The following is a 20,171-nucleotide window of genomic DNA, read 5'->3' on the forward strand; positions in this document are numbered from 1 at the left end:
AGTCACGGGTCCTCTGACAAAAATCGAGCAGCAGAAGACTCACTCTCTACTGAGGTTGTTTCATAATGACTTACTGAGAAATATGGCCTTCAAAGGAATGGCTGACTCACATAGAAAGTTTTGTTCTATGGTTTTGATTCGCATCTAAATTATTCTTCAAAATGAAAAATGAGACTGGAGCATCCTGTGCACAGAGCTGATGTCCCTAAAGTCTACATTTTCGGTCTTGGTTCTGTCACTTATTAGCAGTGTAACCAAGGGCAAGTTATTTAATAAGAACTCACATCTCTATAGTACCTTAAGGATTACAAAGCACTTTCCCCTATAGCAATCTTGTATGGAAACCTTTTGCCTCAGGCAGGACCCTGCTTGTTCTAGAAAGGTAGGTAGTGATAGTCTTATCTCCATTTTACAGATGAGAAAACCCAGGCTCAGAGAAGTTAAAAATTGACTTGCTCAAATTATATAGTTAATTTGTATTAAATTTGGGATTTGAACCCAGCTGTCCTTCTTTCAAGTTCAGAGCTTGCTATTCCATAATAGAACGTCATGGACTTGGAGTCAGGATCTGGGTATCCATTTTAGCTTTATCACTTACTACTTGTGTGACCTTTAGGAAATCACTTAATTGTTCTTGGACTCAGTTTCTTCATCTTCATATCTCTTATACCTTCAATTCTCTGAGTTCTAAGCTGCTCAAGGGTTCTAATTCTCATTTCTATCATCTACAAAGTGGGTATAATGATACTTGGAATACAAATAACTAAGTTACTGGAGGATTAAGCAAGGCGATATGAAATGCATATGAAAATATCTTTGTAAAGAATAAAGTGCTATTTAAATATGAAGTATGATTTTGGAAAAGCAATATGTTGTATTGTTCTGGGTGGGTCCACCTTTAAGAAAACCTGAGAGATAAAATGTAGAAAATCAGTTAAATGGGATATGATTATTTGCATTACAAAGGATTCATTACAGAGGTACTTTAGCAAAAGAAGTTTGGAGAAGCTTGTCACCAGCTTGGACCCATGGAGGATAAATTTCCAGCAACTCTGAAAAATTAGCAACTAAGCTATAGAGAGCGATGGCCTGGTGTGGGTGGAGGGAGTCCATGGACCAGTGAAACAATAAACATTTGAAATTATTAATAAACATTGATGAGGAGGGCAATGAAGTTGACAATGGTTCAACTCAAAGGCATGATTGATTCAAATGTTGAGAATTTCAGTTTTATAGGCAGGACAACGAGGAAGTTTGGTGTCTTTTTTTAAAAAAAAACTAGGCTTAAAGCATTGCATGCATCATATGAAATGTGTCATCTCTAAGTCTTATACTAAGAGTTGACTTAGTTCAGGGGTATTCCAGCATATTTTACATGAATTTAGGTTCAACTCATATGAGCAGTTCCTGCAGGGTATAATTTAGGGAAAGATGTAGATTATCACATATGTCAAGACTAATTTTCCACAGCATTTTAAAACTAAGACGATCCTACATTTTAATTTTTTAAATGACTTTCCTCTTCCCCTTTTCCATTTTAATTTGATAAAAACAGAGTTCTAGAAGGAAAACTACCTAATAGAATTGCATTTCCCTATACCAGTGAATTCATAGGTCTAGGGCTGGTAAAGAATATTCTCTACAAGTACAGATCACCACCTCCCTATCAAGAGGAGTCAGTAAATCAATCAATTAATTGATGGACATTTACTACTATGTGCCTGGCAATGTACTATGAGACAAAAGATAGTCCCTGACCTCAAGGAACTTACAATCAAAGGGAGGAGACAATATACAAACAAATATATGCAAAGCAAGCTATATATAGGAGAAATAGGAAACAACAGAGTGAAAGCACTAGAATTAAGAGGGTTAGGGTAGGCTCCCTAGAGGAGGTAGGATTTTAACTGGATTTGAAGGAGCCAGGGAGGTCAGTAGTCAGAGAGGAGAGGAAGAGTCTTCCAGGCATGAGGGACAGCCAGGGAAAATACCTGGAGCTAAGAAATGGAACTTCTTGTTCATGAAAGAGCCAGGAGGCCAGTATCACTGGATTTAGTCTTTAGACAGTGAGTAAGGTAGGAGTTAGGTTATTAATGGTTTTAAACGCCAAACAGAGCATTTTGTATTTGCTCTTGGAGACAATAGGAAATTTATTGAGTAGTAGGGTGACATGGCTGGACCTGCACTTTAAAGAAAATCATTTTAGTGTCTAAGCAGAGGATGGATTGAAGTGAAAAAGACTTGAGATCAACCAGTAGGCTTTTACAATAATCCAGACATGAAATGAAAAGGGCCTGCACTATAGTGGCGGCAGTGTCAGAAAAGAGGAAGTGATGTATTTAAGAGATCTTACAAAAGTGAAATCAATAGGCCTTGGCAACAGATTAGATATGGAGGGCAGGAGATGGTGAGGAATCTAGTATGACTTTTAGGTTGTGAGTCTACGAGACTAGGAGTTTGATGTTGTCCTCTACAGTGATAAGGGAAGGTGGGAGCAGGGGATGGTTTAGGGGGAAAGATGTTAAGTTCTTTTGGGACAAGTTGTGTTTAAGATGTCTATATTGGACATCCAATTTGAAATGTTTGAAAGGCAGTTGGAGATGTGAGATTGGAAGTCAGCAGAGACTGGGGCAGGATAAATAGATTTGAGAATAATCACCATAGAGATGGTAATTAAATCCATGGGAGTTAAAATGAAGTAATGTAGAGGGAGAAGAGAAGAGGGCCTAGGACAGAATCCTAAGGGACAGCTATGGATAGAGGGTGTGATCTGGAGGAGGATCCAGCAAAAGAGACAGAGCAGGAGCAGTCAGATAGTTAGGAGAAGCAAGAGAAAGTATTGTCATAAAGACCTAGAGAGAAAAGATTATTAAGTTGGAGAGAGTGATCAATAGTGTCAAAGGCAGCAGAGAGATCAAGGAGAATGAAGATTGAGAAGAGACCATTGGATTTGGCAACTAAGAATCATTAGTAACTTTGAAGAGAGAAGTCAAGATTAGAAGCCAGATTGTAAGAGATTAAGAAGAGAGTGAGAGGAGACAAAGCAGAAGCACTGATTATAGACAATCTTTTTGAAGAGTTTAGCTACAAAGGCCAGATGAGATACAGGATGATAATGGGTAAGGAAGGATCAAGTTTTTCAAGACAGTGGTGACGTAGGCATGTTGGTAGACAGTAGGAAATGAGCCAATAGAAATTAAAAGATTGCAAATAAGAGAAAGAGAGAGGATGACAGAGGAGGACATCTGTTGGCAGAGACAAGATGGAATGGGATCACTTAAACAAGTAGGGGGGTGTTAGCCCTGGTAAGGAGTAAGGCTACTTTATCATATGAGACAGGGGTGAAGGAGAAGAAACTGGAAGAAGGTATTTGAGTGATAGGAGATGAGGAAGAGGGGAGAAGAGAGAGTTGATGGTTAATGGCCACAATTTTTTTTCTGTAAAATATGAGGCAAGGTTCTCAACTGAGAGAGTAGGGGGAGGGGAAACCATGGGAGGTTTGAAGATGGATAAAAAGTTTTGGAAGAGTTAATGTAGAGTGTGGAATAGTGAGTTGATGGGGGAGGTATATTAAAATTACCTGGCAGCAGTGAGGGCCCAGTTGAGGCTATGTAACATAAATTTGTAGTGAATCTATTCAGAAGAGTTGCATGGTTTTCTCCACCTTCGTTCAGCACATGTATAGGAATGAAGGCAATGAATAGCACAAGTGATACAAAGCTAAATCTTGGCTGGGTGTAAATGGCAACATGATAAAGGGGCTGGGACTTCGAGGGAGGAAGACAGAGTAGAATTGAACTGGTTCACAAAAGAGAAGAGGAGAGGGTGGTTGGTTCAGGGGAGATGACTGAAGAAAAAATTGAAGAGTCAAGGGATTGGAAGTTACAGTGCAGATGATGATTAGGATTATGTAAGGGGAGGAGGCTTAAAGGACAAGTGACAAACCAGTAGATTATGTTCAGATAATGGGATTTCATAATTCTTGAATATAAGTGATGGCAAGATCAAGGGAATGACCATATTTATGTGTGGTTGAGGTTGGGTGAAGGAATATGGGAGGTGAGTATGTTGAGGAACTGAAGGTTAAGGTATTTGAGGAAGAGTCAATATATATGTTGAAGTTGCTTAGTATGAGGGCAGGAGTTGGAAAAGAGAGGAAAAAATGTGAGCCAGGTATCAAACTCATTGAGGAAAGAAGGGAGGTGATGTAGGGATCTGTAGAGAACAGTTACCATGATTTTGATTATGTTGTAGATAAAAAACATGAACGTCAAAGAAATAAAGTTAACTGAATGATGGAAGGGAAAGAACCCGGAAATGGCAATGAAGAGCAAGGAGTATTCCAAATCTCTCTCCTTGACCAGTGAGCCAAGTAAATGAGCGAAAGTGCAGCTAGTACTAGAAAGGTTGGCCAGGGAGACTGTGTTGTCAGAGGAAGCTAGGTTTCAGGAAGAGCTAGTAGATGAAAGGAATGGGAAAGTAAAAGATTTAGGATGAAGGGAAGTTGTTATCTATAAAACAGGCATTCCAGAGCACACAGTGTAAGGGTTGGAAGGAGTTAGGATGAAACTTTACGGGAGGAGAGTCGAAGGGAATAGGAATGAGGAATTGGTGGTAAGGGTATAATGGGGTTTGAATTATAATCTACAGGAGTTCAGCGCCACTGGGATATGAAGGGTCTGACCAGGGTTGACAGTGTTCATTATTAAGTGGAGGGTACCACTCCTCTATCCTCAAAAGACAGGTAAAGCAAGAGATGGGAGGCCTGAGGCCAAAGAGAGTTGCTTTTCTTTGAATGGGAGGTTTTTTGCATTCCAGTTGGAGACAGGGCTGGCAGCAGGAGGTGGAAGAATCCTTGTTTTGATACAGATGGAAGTGGTGGCTTTGGGGTTGATGAAAGATGCCTGGCCCTTAGCAGCCATTCCTAGCAGGAAGATGGAAGGATCAAGGTAATAAATTGCTCACATGGGCTGATGACTTCTTGGCTGAAGGGGCTGGCTATAAGGAGGCATTGGGAAGTAGCAGACTACCTGGGCAGACAGAAGACTCCAAGTTTAGCCTCCTGAAGCCTTTCCTCAAGGCACAGAGTACACCCAGGAGGAGATGGAAGTCAGTCAACAAACATTTTTGTAAATTGCTTACGATGTGCCAGGCATTGTGCTAAGTACTGGGGATACAAAGAAAGGTAAAAGGCAACCCCTGCTATCAAGGAGCTCATGGTCTAATAGGAGAAACAACAGATAAACAGCTATACACAAACAAGTTATATACAGAACAAACTGGAGATAATCAAGAGAGAAGGCATTAGAATTAATGGTGAGGTGTCCTGCCTAGGGTCCCATAGCCAATATGTCTCAGAAGCAGGACTTGAAACTGCATCTTCCTGATTCTAAGGGCAGCTTGCTATCCACTATGTCATATTGCCTCTCCCAGAGACAATATAATAAAATAGAAAAATCATATTATTGGGCAATAACAGCATATTGAACAATAAGGATTCTGCTCAGCATTCCTGAAAAACCTCTCTTAAAAGAAAAAAAAGCCACATCCATAGTCAAGAATTATGAATTTAGATCTGGAAGGGACCTCAGAAATCATCTGGTTCAACCTTTCTCCCCTATTTTACAGATGAAGAAACTGAGGCACAGGAAGATTAAGTGACTTTCTCAAGGTCACACAGGTAGAGATAGTGGCAAGATTCAAACCCATAGCCTGTGACAACAAATCCAGCTCTTCCTCTCTGTAGCCCTCTTCCATCTTACATGTAAGAGTCATATCAATAGATTTTTTATGAGAAAGTTTTAGGGGTGAAACAATTCATGCAATGGACTTCCTGTTTTCCTTCCTCATATGGCCATGCTTTCTACCCACACCCCAGGTCAAGAGGAATCTTCAAAATGTGTATTATTATTATTTTTTAAAAAGAGGAATCTTCAGGAGAAAAAAGTAATGAGAAGTCAGGAAAGGACAACACTAGGCAGTCAAAGCTGGGGAAGTCAGAGGAGAAGCCATGACCTTGTTTGCAGTTACAGCATCAGTTCTCTGTCCCTTATTTTCATGTGTGGCTTGTTGTAATGTGGCTCTATACATTATAGTTACACCATGCACATGCACACCAAGGCTCTATTTTAGCATCTGCTGGCAGCGTCAACTCCATTTTGGCTCCAATTATTTAGTCTCTAGTGTATTCTGAGGGACCCAATGTAATTGCCTTGATTTATAGTACCCTGGAGGGGTTTGGGAAGTCACTGGCTAAGAAGATATTTATTGGATTAAATGTGGATTTCAATTATTCATATTATCTCTGCTTGCCATTAGTACAGGTAATTAAAGGATTAACTATCCTCTGGATAATTGATATGCTTTATTATAGGACCTAGAAGTGATAATTATATTCTTTTTATCTCTCTAGGTACAAAAAGAGGAAAGCAGTGCAGAGGGTACTACCGAAAACCACCTGCAAGGCTCTTCAGAACTCATGATAGATTCTGAATCTCTTCGGAAAGCTTCTTCCTTAAGTGGGACCATAACGCACTTTGGGGACACTCTGCAAAGTATCGGTGGAGGAGATGGATCGCTGGCCCAACACATGCAGCTGGAGAGCTGCTCTCCAGGCCCACAACACAGTGAGAGACAAGAGCAAGAGAGTAACATATGCCAACCCAGAAGTCCCAGGGAAGACAAGCTAGATGAGCAAATCAGCTCTGAGGCCAGTCATGAAAATGCCTGTGAACTCTCAGCCCATTACCAAAGGGTGAGTGATGCTGATCTTGGTGAGCAAGAGAGTCTCTACATTGCTTTGGCAGAAGCTTCACATGCTGATCTGACTGCAGAACATTCCCTCAGTTTGCCAAAGGATGCAGAAGAACCCCTGGTTAGGGGACTCCATGAAACAGGGGATGCAGATTTTCCCTCTTCATTGCCATGTGATGATAGTTTGCCTCAAGTGGGTTCAGAGCTGGCAGAAGGTCACTGTGGAGCATCTGATGTATATTTGCTCAGTGACATGACAACAGAACAACTTTCTCAAGCACAAGATGCTGACCTCCCTTGCCCAATGTGTGAAAACAGAGAGGCAGGAGATGCAAACACAACACCGTATCCCACAAGCATTTTCATGGGGAATAGGTTGGAAGCAGTATATGAAAATGATACAAAAGAAAATAAAATAGGTGACCAGAACTCTGTCAAAGAATTGACTGGAATTCTAGAAACAAACCAAGACAGTCTTAGCCCCAGTAACCTAGTCAGTGCGTGGAAGGCCCAGAATTTTTCTTCAGAGAACAATTGCCTTTCCCAACTCCAAGAAGCAGGTGATGAGAGGCTCCTTCTCAGGAATGAGGATGAAACAGAGATACCTCCTCTTTGTAGCATGATTGCAGAGCATCCTGAACAGAAATCAAATGAGATGCTGAGTGAAAATATCAGAGGTTCTCAGGTTTCCAGTAATGGGGAAGAAACACCTGTTCTTGGAACTGTTCTTAAAAGCCATCAGGTCAAATACCTTGCTGTTTCAATTGCTCAAAACAATCACTCGAAAGGAACCGAAGAAAGTTTTCCTGGGGTGCCAGCTGGAAGCATTGCTCAGCTTCCTTCTAATGAACAGCCTGCCCCTGCTGGAAGTGACTGGGCAGCTAAGGCTGCAGAGCAGCTGACCCTCAAAGATCCCCTTGGGACAGCAACTCATCTACCCCATCCACAGCTGCTACAAGGAGAGGATTTTTTGAGCAATTCCCTGGGTGCCATTGCTGATGGACTGACAAGTGAACGTCAGGGCTCTGAGATTGCAGTGGCTGAAAGCTGGGAAGAGGATTGTCAAGAGAAAGTGAGAAAGTCAGAGCAAAATGGGCATAAGGAGATTCAACCTCACCAGGGTTCACTCTCTGAAGAGACCCTCCAGGGTGGCTTCTATGCCACTGCAGCTGCATGGGGGCAAAGTAGCCTGTTGCCACTGGGACATTCAACAGATAATTGTGAGGAGGAGGGAGGGAATTTGGGAGGCCCCAGTGCTGGAGTTACCATGATGAGTGATGAAAGTGATAGGCAGGCCTCCCAGAAGGTTCCACATTCTCTAGAAAATCTCCAGGAGGAGACTAACAAAAATTCAGTGAACAGTAGTCAGGGAGACTGTGAGTCAGGAGGATGGCAAAAATCTCTAATTTTGATGGATCTTATTTCAGAGCCTTCACCACCGATGCAGACAGTGGATTCGGAAAGCAAAGTTGGTTCTGTGGTTTTGGACAATGTCTGTGTGATTTCTGAGGAACTTGGGGCAGACAATTCGGTGCAAAAACTAGCCACATCTGAAATAGACACATCCACTAGCCGTAATCAGTCTGATTCGGCAATTATTTGTTTTGATGGGAAAACTCAAGAGAAAAAAGATATAAGAAATAATGTATGTATTTCTATTCCTTCTCTCCAATATTTGAAAGATGCCAGCATCCTAGAATCATCAGTAGATCCCGTAGATGAAAACGAAACATGTATTGCAGCTCCACTATTTAAAGGGGCCTTGGGTGGGGTCTCAGACATCTCTGGGAAGAAAAACACTGACCATATAAATAAAGCACAAGAGGAAGGACAGCCAATAAAGGCCCATCCCATCTTGCTTCCACAGTTTTTGACTCACCCACAAATCCTGGAATCTTCTGTAGATTTCACAGATGGATTAGGAGTTATGGAGTGTGTTGGGACAGGAAAATTAATGACTTCTGAGTTTACAATAGGGGTAATTCCAGAGGAAGGGGATTTGAATACGGAAAGCTTTGGTCAGGAGGTGAAAGTCAAACCTGCCCTTTTGCAAGTTCCATGTTATAAGGAAGTTGAACATGTTGGGGAAGGAATTCCATGTGCAGGGAATGAGGGACAAAGCCAAGAGACTATGGAGAGTGACTTAGGTGAGCCAGGTCACAAGGCCCAAGACAGTACTGCTGATTGTATTTCAGCATCCTCAGTTCTTTCAAATAGTCTTGTTGTACTAGTAACTGATACTTCCAATGAAAGAGATACCAACAGTGCCATAAGCCAAACACAAGATGTGCCTGTGAATGACTTAGTTGCACTGAAACATCATGAACGGATTTGTACTAGTTCAAAGGAATGTAAAAACACTGAGAATGAATGTGCCCCAAATTTCTCACCTACCTTGCCTCCTTCAAGTGTGCCTGTTGCATTAACCTCGACTTCATTTCTAGAGGGAGAAGCCACACATTTTGCAAAGGATGGTAAAACAGAAGGGCTCACAACTAGAGAACCCAAGGCCACAAATTCATTGGGATCCCCCGTAGAACCTTGGCATTCATTCCAGCAGAATGTACCTCTAAAACGAGTCCTAAACGTCAAGACCAAGTGCCACCAAATCACCGTCTGAAAGGCTCTTTACAAGCAACTGCACAAAAGGCAAGAGAGGAAAGGAAACATTGTCATATGATGCCCCCCAAATCTAAAGTGCCAGATTCTCTGGCACCAGCCCCTGAGGAAGGAAATAAGAAGCAAGAAATATCTGGGACTGGGCATTTAGCTGAGGGTGTGAAGAAGAAAATTCTGTCCAAAGTGGCAGCTCTGAAATTGCGCTTAGAAGAGAAAGAAAGGGCCAGAAAGAGCTCAATTTTTAGTAAAAAGATTCCCAAACCAGAAACACTCACTCAAAATGAAGAGAAAATAGACCCCTCAAAATCATCTTGCAAAAAAGAAGGCAAAGGTAAGGCTGGGCTAATTTCCATTTCGTTATAGATGGGGTATATAAGAGTACTTTCCAGTATTTTTTTTTTTTTAGTGAGGCAATTGGGGTTAAGTGACATGCCCAGGGTCACACAGCTAGTAAGTGTTAAGTGTCTGAGGACAGATTTGAACTCAGGTTCTCCTGAATTCAGAGCCGGTGCTCTATCCACTGCGCCACCTAGCTGCCCCTATAAGAGTACTTTGAAGAAGCTGTTTACTGACTCCTAAGTTTTTTGCCCACAGTCAAATAAGTTGTCATCAGGTGGGCAGTGGAGTCTTTTTCTTTATTTTTAAAAAATTAGCCTTACATTTTGAATAATTTGGTTTCCTGAATATATGATTTGCTGTGGGACTGAGATGGAGGGAAAAGAAGATTATCATACATTTCTATGCAATTGTGCTTTAAAAGAGAAATCTTGTTATGAAGAAAGCTAAACATAAGTATTAACCACAATATTTAAGTATTAAAGCAAAATCCAAATAAATACATACTTGGGTACTATTTACTATCTTTCTCACTAATTCCTAATTTACAAATTATTGTTTAATCCAACCCTGTTTTTTCCCCCAACATTTGAGTATGACACTGTTCTCCCCAACCTCAAAATTTATCTTAGTCAGAAGGCTTCTGGGTAATGGTAGAATTCCCTGACAGCTGTAGTCACTTCACTTTAAAAACCATTCTTTTCACCACCTCATTTTCATAGTCTGAAACTGAAGAAATTCTCCTTAGGTTTCAGTCCTCTTTTTAGAAAAAAATTCTTCTTTTTCTATCAGTGAAACTTGGAAGAGACCAAGAAAAGACATTACAGATAGATACAGTATGTCTCTATGTTAGCTGTAATGGAAACACTGTTATTGTCTGGGAGCAATTTCCCCCTTTTTACCTTAGCTCTTAGCTTTTGAAGTTCAAATTTCTGTTATTCTTATTACCTATTGGGTGGTTCCTTAGCAACCATCAAGTATGGGGTTTGATACAAAACTATTTTTTCCAAAAGAGCTTGTAGTTCCCCAACCAAGCTTGCCACATGTAACTTTTTAAACACTTTTAAGCAGAACCTCATGTTTTTAAACAAAGATAAGAAAGACATAAAATAATTTTGCCAGTGTAAAACAACCACTGTATTTGAAACTCCATAAAGGGGACTAGCTTTCTAGTTTGTCTAGGAGGTATTATTCTTCATCATATTGTGCTATTGAAGCACTTGGTGATGACCCCAGAGCAGCTTCATCAGACATTGAATAATTAGGCCTAGAATAGCAAGAGCACACTTGGGCAATGGACTAAATCCTTTATAGAACCACACATAGGCAAAGAAGGATGCATTTAGAGCAGAACTAACATGTTGAAGCGAAGATTTCAAACACACATGTAGACACACATGTGTGTATCTACCCACACACAATGGATCATAGGTATAGATCTAAAACTAGAAGGGACTTTAGAGGCCTTGTCCAGTTTCCCATTTTATAGATTAGGAAACTGAGGCTTAGCTAAGTTGTGTCATACTAGTAATAAAAAGTAGAGCTGGGATTTGAACTCAGGTCCTGTGCCTCCCAGTTTCAGCATCCTAAGAAAGGATTAGTACCTGAGAAGATTCTTGTGAATTTTGGCATTAAAGGAGTGCAAGCAATTTACATTAATTAAAATCAGGAGCCTAGATTTCATACCTCAGGTGCCACCATATTTCTGTGCCATGTTCTGTACCTTGTTTACAGGGAAGAGGACCATTTGTTCCCAAATGCCACCCTCAGTCTTGTCTACTCCGCTGTGAATATGAAAGCCCTACATCACAGGAGGGGAAAGGGACTGGGCAGAAAACAATGTGAGAACTCTAGACAAGGGTTTGCAGGCTATACTATATGTATCAAAGATGGCTTGTGGTCCTGTTTTCAGTGCTCTACACATTCCTGAGATATAGTATGATGGACCTCTGATTTGGAGTCAAAGGATCTGAGTTTGAGTCCAGGCCGACATAGGATTATTATTGTTTATAGTAATAGCCACAGTATATATGTACACTGGGCAGCTAGATGAGACAGTGGATAGAATGCCAGGCTTGGATTCAGAAAGACTCATCTCCCAAACTTCAAAGCTGGCTTCAGACAGTTACTAGCTATGTTACCCTGGGCAAATCACTTAACCCTGTTTGCCTCAGTTTCCTGATCCATAAAATGAACTGGAGAAGGAAATGGCAAACCACTCTAGTATCTTTGCCCAAAACACCCTAAATGGACATGTCTAAAATGACTGAAATAATATGTACACTAAAGACCAGGACATTATTTTGTTTGTTTTTATTTTTGTTTTACTGCTACTAATGAGTAACTTTGAACAAATCACTTTAATGCCTTGGACATTTGCAAAATGAACTTTTCATCAGAAAATGAGGTAGCTGGAGTAAACAACTTTTAAATTTCCTTTTAACTTTCATAGGATCTTAGATTTTAGAGCTGAAAGGGACCAGCCAATCAATCGAACCTCTTATTTTACAGAGGATGAACCTGACATGCAGAGAGGTTAAGTAACTTGCTCAGGATCACACAGCTTGTAAATATCTGCAACATGATCTGTCCACAGATCTTCCTGACTCCAGGTCCAACACTCTGACCCCACCTGCCTTCTATCGCCAAAGAAGGGATCCTAGAAATGTATGTTAGGAAGTCCTTGAAGTCAGCACAGATCAATAGCATCATTCACTCCTTCCCTCAGAGAGGTGAGGGCTGTGGTTGCAGAACATTAGATATGCTGTCAGATGTCATTGTTGAATTGGTAATTTTTGCTTAATTCTTTTACTTTGTTACAATGGAAGAATCACAATTGGGATTGGAGTAGGGTGGAATGTGTGTGTGTGTGTGTGTATACACACACATACACATATATATGACATATGCATGGAAATTGATATGATATAAAATAACATCGATAAAACTTAAAATAAACAAAAGTGAAACCAACATTCCCCACCCCAGCCACCTAAAATGACAAAATTATTAGCATCTGAGTGAACAGGAATGGGAAAGAACTGAGGACTAGGAAAGTTTTGACTCCTGGGTTTGTACCTGTTTCCCCAAAGTAAAAGAGAGAGAGAGATCATTAAAAAGAAAGCCATTAAGTCTAAACTACTATTTGGTTGTAGAACTTATTACCCAATGTGCCCACTACCTCTCTTACATAGACTAAGCTTTTTTTTTTTTAATACAAGTAGCTGTTATTCTAACAATGGCTGGCAACAGTTTTTGATCTACTGACTTATTCACAGTAGTGAATATTGTGGTGACAGATCAACAAAGCAATGTTGGGCCTTGGCTGGGGCTCAGAATGCTTTTATTACAGTCATTTTTTGATTGTTGTTGTTACATCAGTGCTGCCAGTTAATGGGATTTGACTTGTATTGCATAGACACCTAGGGCTGAGGCTAGGCAAACATTCCCAGAAACCCTCCTGGCAGCCTCAGAATGCTGACTTTTGTTATTCCCATTATAGCAAATGAAATAGCTTATTCTTTAGATGTTGGGGCACCAGCTCCTTGCTTCTCAGGGAGAACCTGCAGCAAAATAAAGCAAAACTCGCTTTCCTTCTAGATTCTTACAAATCCTGGCCATTTACATAGTGGTAATCCTTAACCAGCTATAAATGATATCGTGTTAGTATTGCCACCTAGTGGCTGCCCAGGTAATTGTTCCCTTATCTGGAATTCCACTTTCTTGCAGCTGCCAATGATGCGATTATTCAGATAGCCTCGCCTTTCAGCAGTTGAATTTTCCGTTCTATTAGGGTTTTTGGTTTTTTTTTGTTTTTCTTTTGTTTTTAAAAAACCAAAGAAATGTGAGGAAGAAAACAGCACAAATGCATTATTGAGTTGCCTTTTGCATCCTCGTGGTCTACCCACAGTTACCTGTACAATTCAGATATGCCCTATTCCATGCCCTCTGCCCCACCTCCTTGATGTTGGTTTGGGAGAGAGGGTAGAGTGCAGTTTCGTTAGCTGAAACATGTAGATGGTGTCTCTACAATGTCCAATTTCACTTTAAAAAGAGGGGAGGGCATACTCTGTTTCACTCTCTGTGATACACGTAACTCCAGAATGTTTGAATACCAAAACCAAATGGGAGCTTATTCTAGAGGATTGATTTTCTCATTTTTATAATGATGAAGAATTGTAAATTTCTCATCGACAGCTCCAGTGCTACTGAAGAAGATCCAGGCTGAGATGTTTCCTGATCATTCTGGAAATATAAAATTAAGCTGTCAGTTTGCAGAAATCCATGAAGACTCCAACATCTCGTGGACAAAAGATTCTAAGTTAATTGCAAAGGTTCAAAGAAGGTAAAGTATCTGGTTTTGGACTAGCCGGTTTTAAGCACTTCTCACAACCACATAGGGCTTTTCTCTCATCTGTAAAATGGGGAGATTGGATTAGATGATCTCTAAGGTCTCTCCCATGTCTGACATTACATAATTCTGTGGTTCTGTTACTACCTTGTGACATAGTTTCGGGAGGATGATGGTGGTAGAAATAGTAAGAAGAGGTCATGAGAAAACTTCATTAGGGTAAAGATCCAGTATCTTATCTGAATGTACCAACCCTGGCATTAGTAACCAATTAATATTTGTCAAATAGGGATAAGGACTAGAGTTATAATTTCATTGATATAGGGAAGGACAGGTTGAGGGAATACCCCTTATTGATAGAAGTCAGAACCTTCTTTTTTTTCTTTTTTTCTTTCTTTTTTTTGGTGAGGCAATTGGAGTTAAGTGACTTGCCCAGGGTCACACAGCTAGTAAGTGTTAAGTGTCTGAGGCCGGATTTGAACTCAGGTTCTCCTGAATCCAGGGCTGGTGCTCTATCCACTGTGCCACCTAGCTGCCCCAGAACCTTCTTTACAACTTAAAATTTCAGAGAGTATCTTAGAGCATTGAGACTTTAAGTGACTTGCCCAGCTTGTGTGGGACTTGAACCCAGGTCTTTGTGACTTTAAGGCCAATTCTGTGTCCCTTATGTAACACTGCCTCTATTTATTGAAGTTCAGTGGATAGAGCACTGATCCTGGAGTCAGGAAGAATTGAGTTCAAATTTAGTCTCAGATACTCACTAGATGTGTGACCATAGGCATCTAACCCCTATTTGCCTCAGTTCCTCATCTATAAAATGGGGACACAATGGAGAAGAAAATGGTAAACTATTCCAGTATCTTTGCCAAGAAAATTCCAAAAGGGGTCAGGAAGAGTTGGATGTGACTAAAAATGACTAAACAACAATAATAATAATTCACATTTTTGTAGCTCTTTTATAAAGCATCTTCCCCATAATACCCCTGTGAATCAGGTATCATAAGTCTCATTATTTCCATTTTACAGATGAGGAAATAATCTCAGAGAGGTCAAACACCCTCGCTAAAGGTCATACAACTAGTTGGTATCAAAATGGGAACTCAAACCAGTCCCCCTGCTTCTGTACTGAACGGCACAATGAGCTAAGTGCATGAGGCATTGGCAACAAAAGGCTACAGTGAACCCAGGGTGTGAAAGGAGCACAGTCCTATGGGACTAGAGACCTACAATCTGGTGCTTGCTTTGCAGCTAAGAAGCTTGTGATCTTGTGATAGTTGCCACACTTTTCGATTTCAATTTCCTCTTTTGCAAAATCAGGAGGCTGGAGTGGATGCTTCCAGTATGCCCTCCAGGTCTGAAATTCTGGGCGACTCTTTTACATCTGAGATTTTTTTTTCCTTACATATGGCATTGTGTAGATGTTTCGTAACTATCTCCATTAACCTGTCAAGTACTGTATAAGATCAAACAAAGGTCAAAATTCAGTGGATGAGCCAAAGGATGTAAACAAGTCTGGCATCCTCAGCATGAAGCTGAAAGAAGCACTTGTCACCCTCAGACCAAATAGCAGTAATCGAGAAGTGCTGACTAGCCATTTCTAGGAATGGGAGGACTAGTTTGTTTTTCTGCTTCTAGGAGATTGATGAGGTGGGGAGTGGAAGGGGTAATGAGACTTGTTTCATTAATAAACCCATCAGGTGTGCTGCCTAAGGTCTTTGAAGATTGTGCAGCTTGCTTTGTTTCTTCCCTGGTTTAGAAAGTATTGTCTCACTTTTGACTCTTCTTGGCATTCTCTGTTGTTGGAACAATAGCTGCTTAATTTTTGGCAAGTGGATGTTAAATGTCATTTAATCTCATTGAATCCCCATACCAGAAAAGCATTTCCTTCATTTTTTCAGGAAACAGACTTTTAAAAATAAAGGGATAAAAAAATGATGTGATCTATAAGCAAACAGCAAGGCCTGGTTGTGGCTAAGGACAAGCTTTGGGAAAGCCATGAAATGTTCCCTTTTCCAGTCTTACCTTTTGTTATCTATGTAATATTCATTTAAACACTAGAAGGAGCTCTTGAGTAAAGCCAGAGCCCAGGCCAGTCTTGGGTTACATTCATCTTTCCCTATGTTTTCCAATGATCACCAGCCCCATATGACAGAAATTCTGATAACAATAATCAGAATTAGAGGACTGCTGGTTGTCATTAAAAAAACTATATTAGTCATTGAACTAGCATTAAGTTCCCCCTATGTGCCAGGCACTGTGCTAAGTGCTGGGGATATACAGACTGGCAAAGCCAAACAGTCCCTGATCCTAAGGATCTCACAGTCTGATGGGGGAGACCACATACAAACAACTATGAGCAAAAAAGATATATGCAGGGAAATTCAGGGTAGTTTCAGAAGGAAGGCACCAAGATTAAGAAGTAAAGGCTTCGGGGCAGCTAGGTGGCACAGTGGATAGAGCGCTGGCCCTGGAGTTAGGAGTACCTGAGTTCCAATCCGGCCTCAGACACTTGACACTTACTGGCTGTGTGACCCTGGGCAAGTCACTTAACCCCAATTGCCTCACAAAAAAACAAACAAAAAAAAGAAGTAAAGGCTTCTTGCTCAAGGTGAAACTTTAGCTGAGATTTGAACAAAGGTAAGGAAACTAGGAGGCTATTTCCATATTTGAGAAACAGCTAGAATACACAAAGGGGAATAAGGTTGTAAAGAGACTGCAAAGGTAGGAAGGGGCCAGGTTATAAAGGACTTTAAAAGTCAATCAGAGGAATTTATACTTGATCCTAGAGAGGGCAGAAAGGTGGCACAGAGGATGGAACACTGGGCCTAGAGTCATGAAGACTCGTCTTCATGAGTTCCAATCTTGCCTCAGATGACACTAGTTGTGTGAACCTGGGCAAATCACTTAACCCTGTTTGCCTCAGTTTTCTGATCTGTAAAATGAGCTGGAGAAGGAAATAGCAAACCATTCCAGTATCGATGCCAAGAAAACCCCAAATAGGCTTATGAAGAACCTGACACAACTAAAAAACTACTGAATGACAACTAAAGAGATAATAACAAACCACTGGAGTGTATTGAATAAGGAAGTGACATGGTCAGTCCTACACTTTAGGAAGATCAATTTGACAGCTAAGCGGTTGGATGGATTGGAGGCAGGGACAGAGTTGAGGCCTAACGTAGGGCTGTGGCTGTATGAGTTGAGAGAAAAGGATACATGTATATGTGTATGTGTGTGTATGTGTGTATACACACAGAAGAGATGTTGTAAAGATAGGAATAACAAGACGTGCCAATGATTTGGATATGTAGAGTGAGTGAGAGTGAGGAATCAGGGATAACATGATAACTGAGGTTCTATGTGACTGGGAGGATAATGGTACCCTTAATAGTAATAAGGAAGTTTGGACATACTGTTTTGGATATATTGAGTTCTCAATGCAGAGGGGACATTCTGTTTGAGATGTCCAAGAAGCAAGTGGAGATGCATGGCTGTGGGTCAGCAGAGAGATTAGTTGTATAGGTCTGGAAATCATCTGTATAGAGATCTATAAAGGTGGATCCATGGGAGATGATGAGATCACCAAGTGAGATAATATTGAGTGAAAAGAGGGCCCAGGACAGATCTTTGGGGGATACCCATGATTAGAGTATATGATATGGATGAAGAACCAACAAAGGAGTATGAGGAGTAGTTACATAGAAAGAGAACCAGGAGAGAGCAGTGTAACAAAAACCCAGAAAGGAGAAAGTATCCAGAATCTTAATTCTAAAGTTGGAAAGGACCCTAGATGTCTTCTAGTCCAACCCCCTTCCTTTTATAGATGAGGAAACTTTGACCCTTAGAGGTCAAGTGGTTTGTCCAAGGACACTTATATAATAAGTGGCAAAGAAGGAATCTGAATGCAAGAAGCTTATATTCTACCAGGAGAATTCAACAGATTCACAGACAAAATAGAATATAAACAACAAAAGAATACAGAGTGATTGGTGAAAGTAGGGGTACTAACAAGTGTGACACAATCAACAGGGAGCACAATTTGAAAAGTCTTATAATCTGTTCTGTTTAACCCTTAATTAAGGCCTCCTTTGATGCCTGCTCTTGGTGTGGAAGAGACCCTAGGCTCTCGAAAGTTATACCAGTGGAGCATCAGCTCTGGCAGCTCCTATCAAGCTAGTATGGATACAAACACAGGCCCAAAGATGGACTGAATATTATATGAGGAACAATAAAAAAAAAAAGCTCATCATTAGGTTGACCTAGGTGATGAACTTTTTGGCATTTGCAATTCATAAAGATCCATCTAGTAATGCATGGAAGGCTTTCCATATGCATTCTTGGAAGGAGTATCCATATAAGTGAAAACACAGATTCTTAGAGTAGTGAAATTATAGTTACAGGATTCTCATCTCCACATCCAATCGATTAGCAAGTCATGTCAATTCTACCACTACAATGCATCAGTCATCCATCACCTACTTTCCACTCTGGATTGGGGCTTCTTAAACTTTTTCCACTCACAACCCCTTTTCCCCTGGCAAATTTTTATGTGACCCAGGGCATATAGGTATATAAAATAGGCATACAAAATCTCTTATTGTTGCCAAATTTTTCATGACTCCCACATTCAGTTACATGATCCCATGTTGGGTCACGACCCACAGTTTAAGAAGCTTTACTTTCAATGGTACTATCCTAGTTCAGCCTGGAATGTTACAGTGGCCTCATGTTCTTCCCACCCAATTCCATACATTTTAATAAACATTAAGCATCTATCACATGTAAGATAATTGTCTAGAAATCAGATTATAAAAAGATTAAAAAGATATGGAATGAAGCCTCAGAACTTAGAGTCTAGTATGGGAGAAAAAGATATGCACATAAATAAATATAATACTTAGTAGAGTGTATTAAAAGCATAGGAGAGGCAAAAGCAAAATTCTATGAGAAATTCCTGGAAGGAGAGTCTATTTTTAGCTGCAAGATCAGGAGAAGTTTCCTGAAGAAGGCTCAACTCAAGGCGGGCCTTCAAGTATGGGTATATCAATAGGCAGAAATGAGAGAGAGAGCACAGAGCAGGCATAGGGGATAGTTTAAATAAATATAGTGGGCAGAGGGAGGAAATATACAGCAAGCTTGTGAAACAGTGAATTTGTTGAGACCTTTGGTCATTTCCTATTCTAAATTCACCTTAAATACCACATGCATGTCTGACCATGTTACTCCATTCCACTAAAACACTTAGATGGCTCCCTATTTTCTCCTGGATAAAAGCTCAGCTCCTTAACCTGGAATTTAAGGATTTCTACAATCATGACTTCACTTTATCACTCATAGCTCTCTCATGCTATTCCTCTTCTATGGACATGATTATTGCTAGCCTATCTCTAAAGCCTATGATCTCTATATTTGATACTTTTGGCAACTGGACTATTCACCCTTCCATGAACATGTCCTTTTATATCCGTATTTAGTGTATTCTCTTCCTTGTCCCAACCAATATCCTATTGAAATCATACCAATCCTTCAAGATCCAACCCAAATGTCATCTCTTACATGAAACCTCCATGATCGAGTTGACCAGAAAGCCCCTTTCTCTTCTTGGAACTCTTATAAAATTTTACTTAAATGTCTCTTTATGGTTTTCTTTGTCCTTATTGGGTTAGCTTAGTTCTTTTATCTCCCCCACCAAATTAAAAGCTCTGAGAGGCAGAGGCTGGATCTCCTTCACCTTTATATTACCCTGAGCATCCAGTATGCTGATTTATGCATACTAGGCACTTACTAAATATCTGAGAGACTAACAATGTGCTCTCAATATTATGACAAAAATATATAAATATAAATGTGTATCATTTTATACAATAATTATATTTTCATAAAGTTGTATGAAAATTGTGTGTAAATCAGGAGGACTTGACCAAAACACTAGAATGGGATACATTCATTTATTGAACTCCAATTAACACAAACTCAAAAATCAGTCAGGTGGGGATTTTCTTTCTTTTTTTCTTCTACTAAATCAAAGGTTTTCCCCCCTCCCCAGTAAGTCAACAGGCATTTTTATACCAGCCACTGTACTAAGCACTGAAGATGCAAAAAAAGGTAAAAA

At 40.3% G+C, this 20,171-nt stretch overlaps 1 protein-coding gene across 1 annotated transcript in view; it reads left to right on the top strand.

Moving 5' to 3' along the window:
- Nucleotides 1-20,171, top strand: part of ALPK2 (alpha kinase 2) — a 180,892-nt gene that overhangs the window by 92,792 nt on the left and 67,929 nt on the right. Inside the window, 3 exon segments of the mRNA XM_043966972.1 lie at nt 6,413-9,287; nt 9,290-9,703; nt 13,906-14,053. Of these exon segments, the coding sequence (XP_043822907.1) occupies nt 6,413-9,287; nt 9,290-9,703; nt 13,906-14,053 (3,437 nt within the window).

The sequence above is a fragment of the Dromiciops gliroides genome, chromosome 1 (genome assembly GCF_019393635.1).
Source record: "Dromiciops gliroides isolate mDroGli1 chromosome 1, mDroGli1.pri, whole genome shotgun sequence".
Taxonomy (NCBI): domain Eukaryota; kingdom Metazoa; phylum Chordata; class Mammalia; order Microbiotheria; family Microbiotheriidae; genus Dromiciops; species Dromiciops gliroides.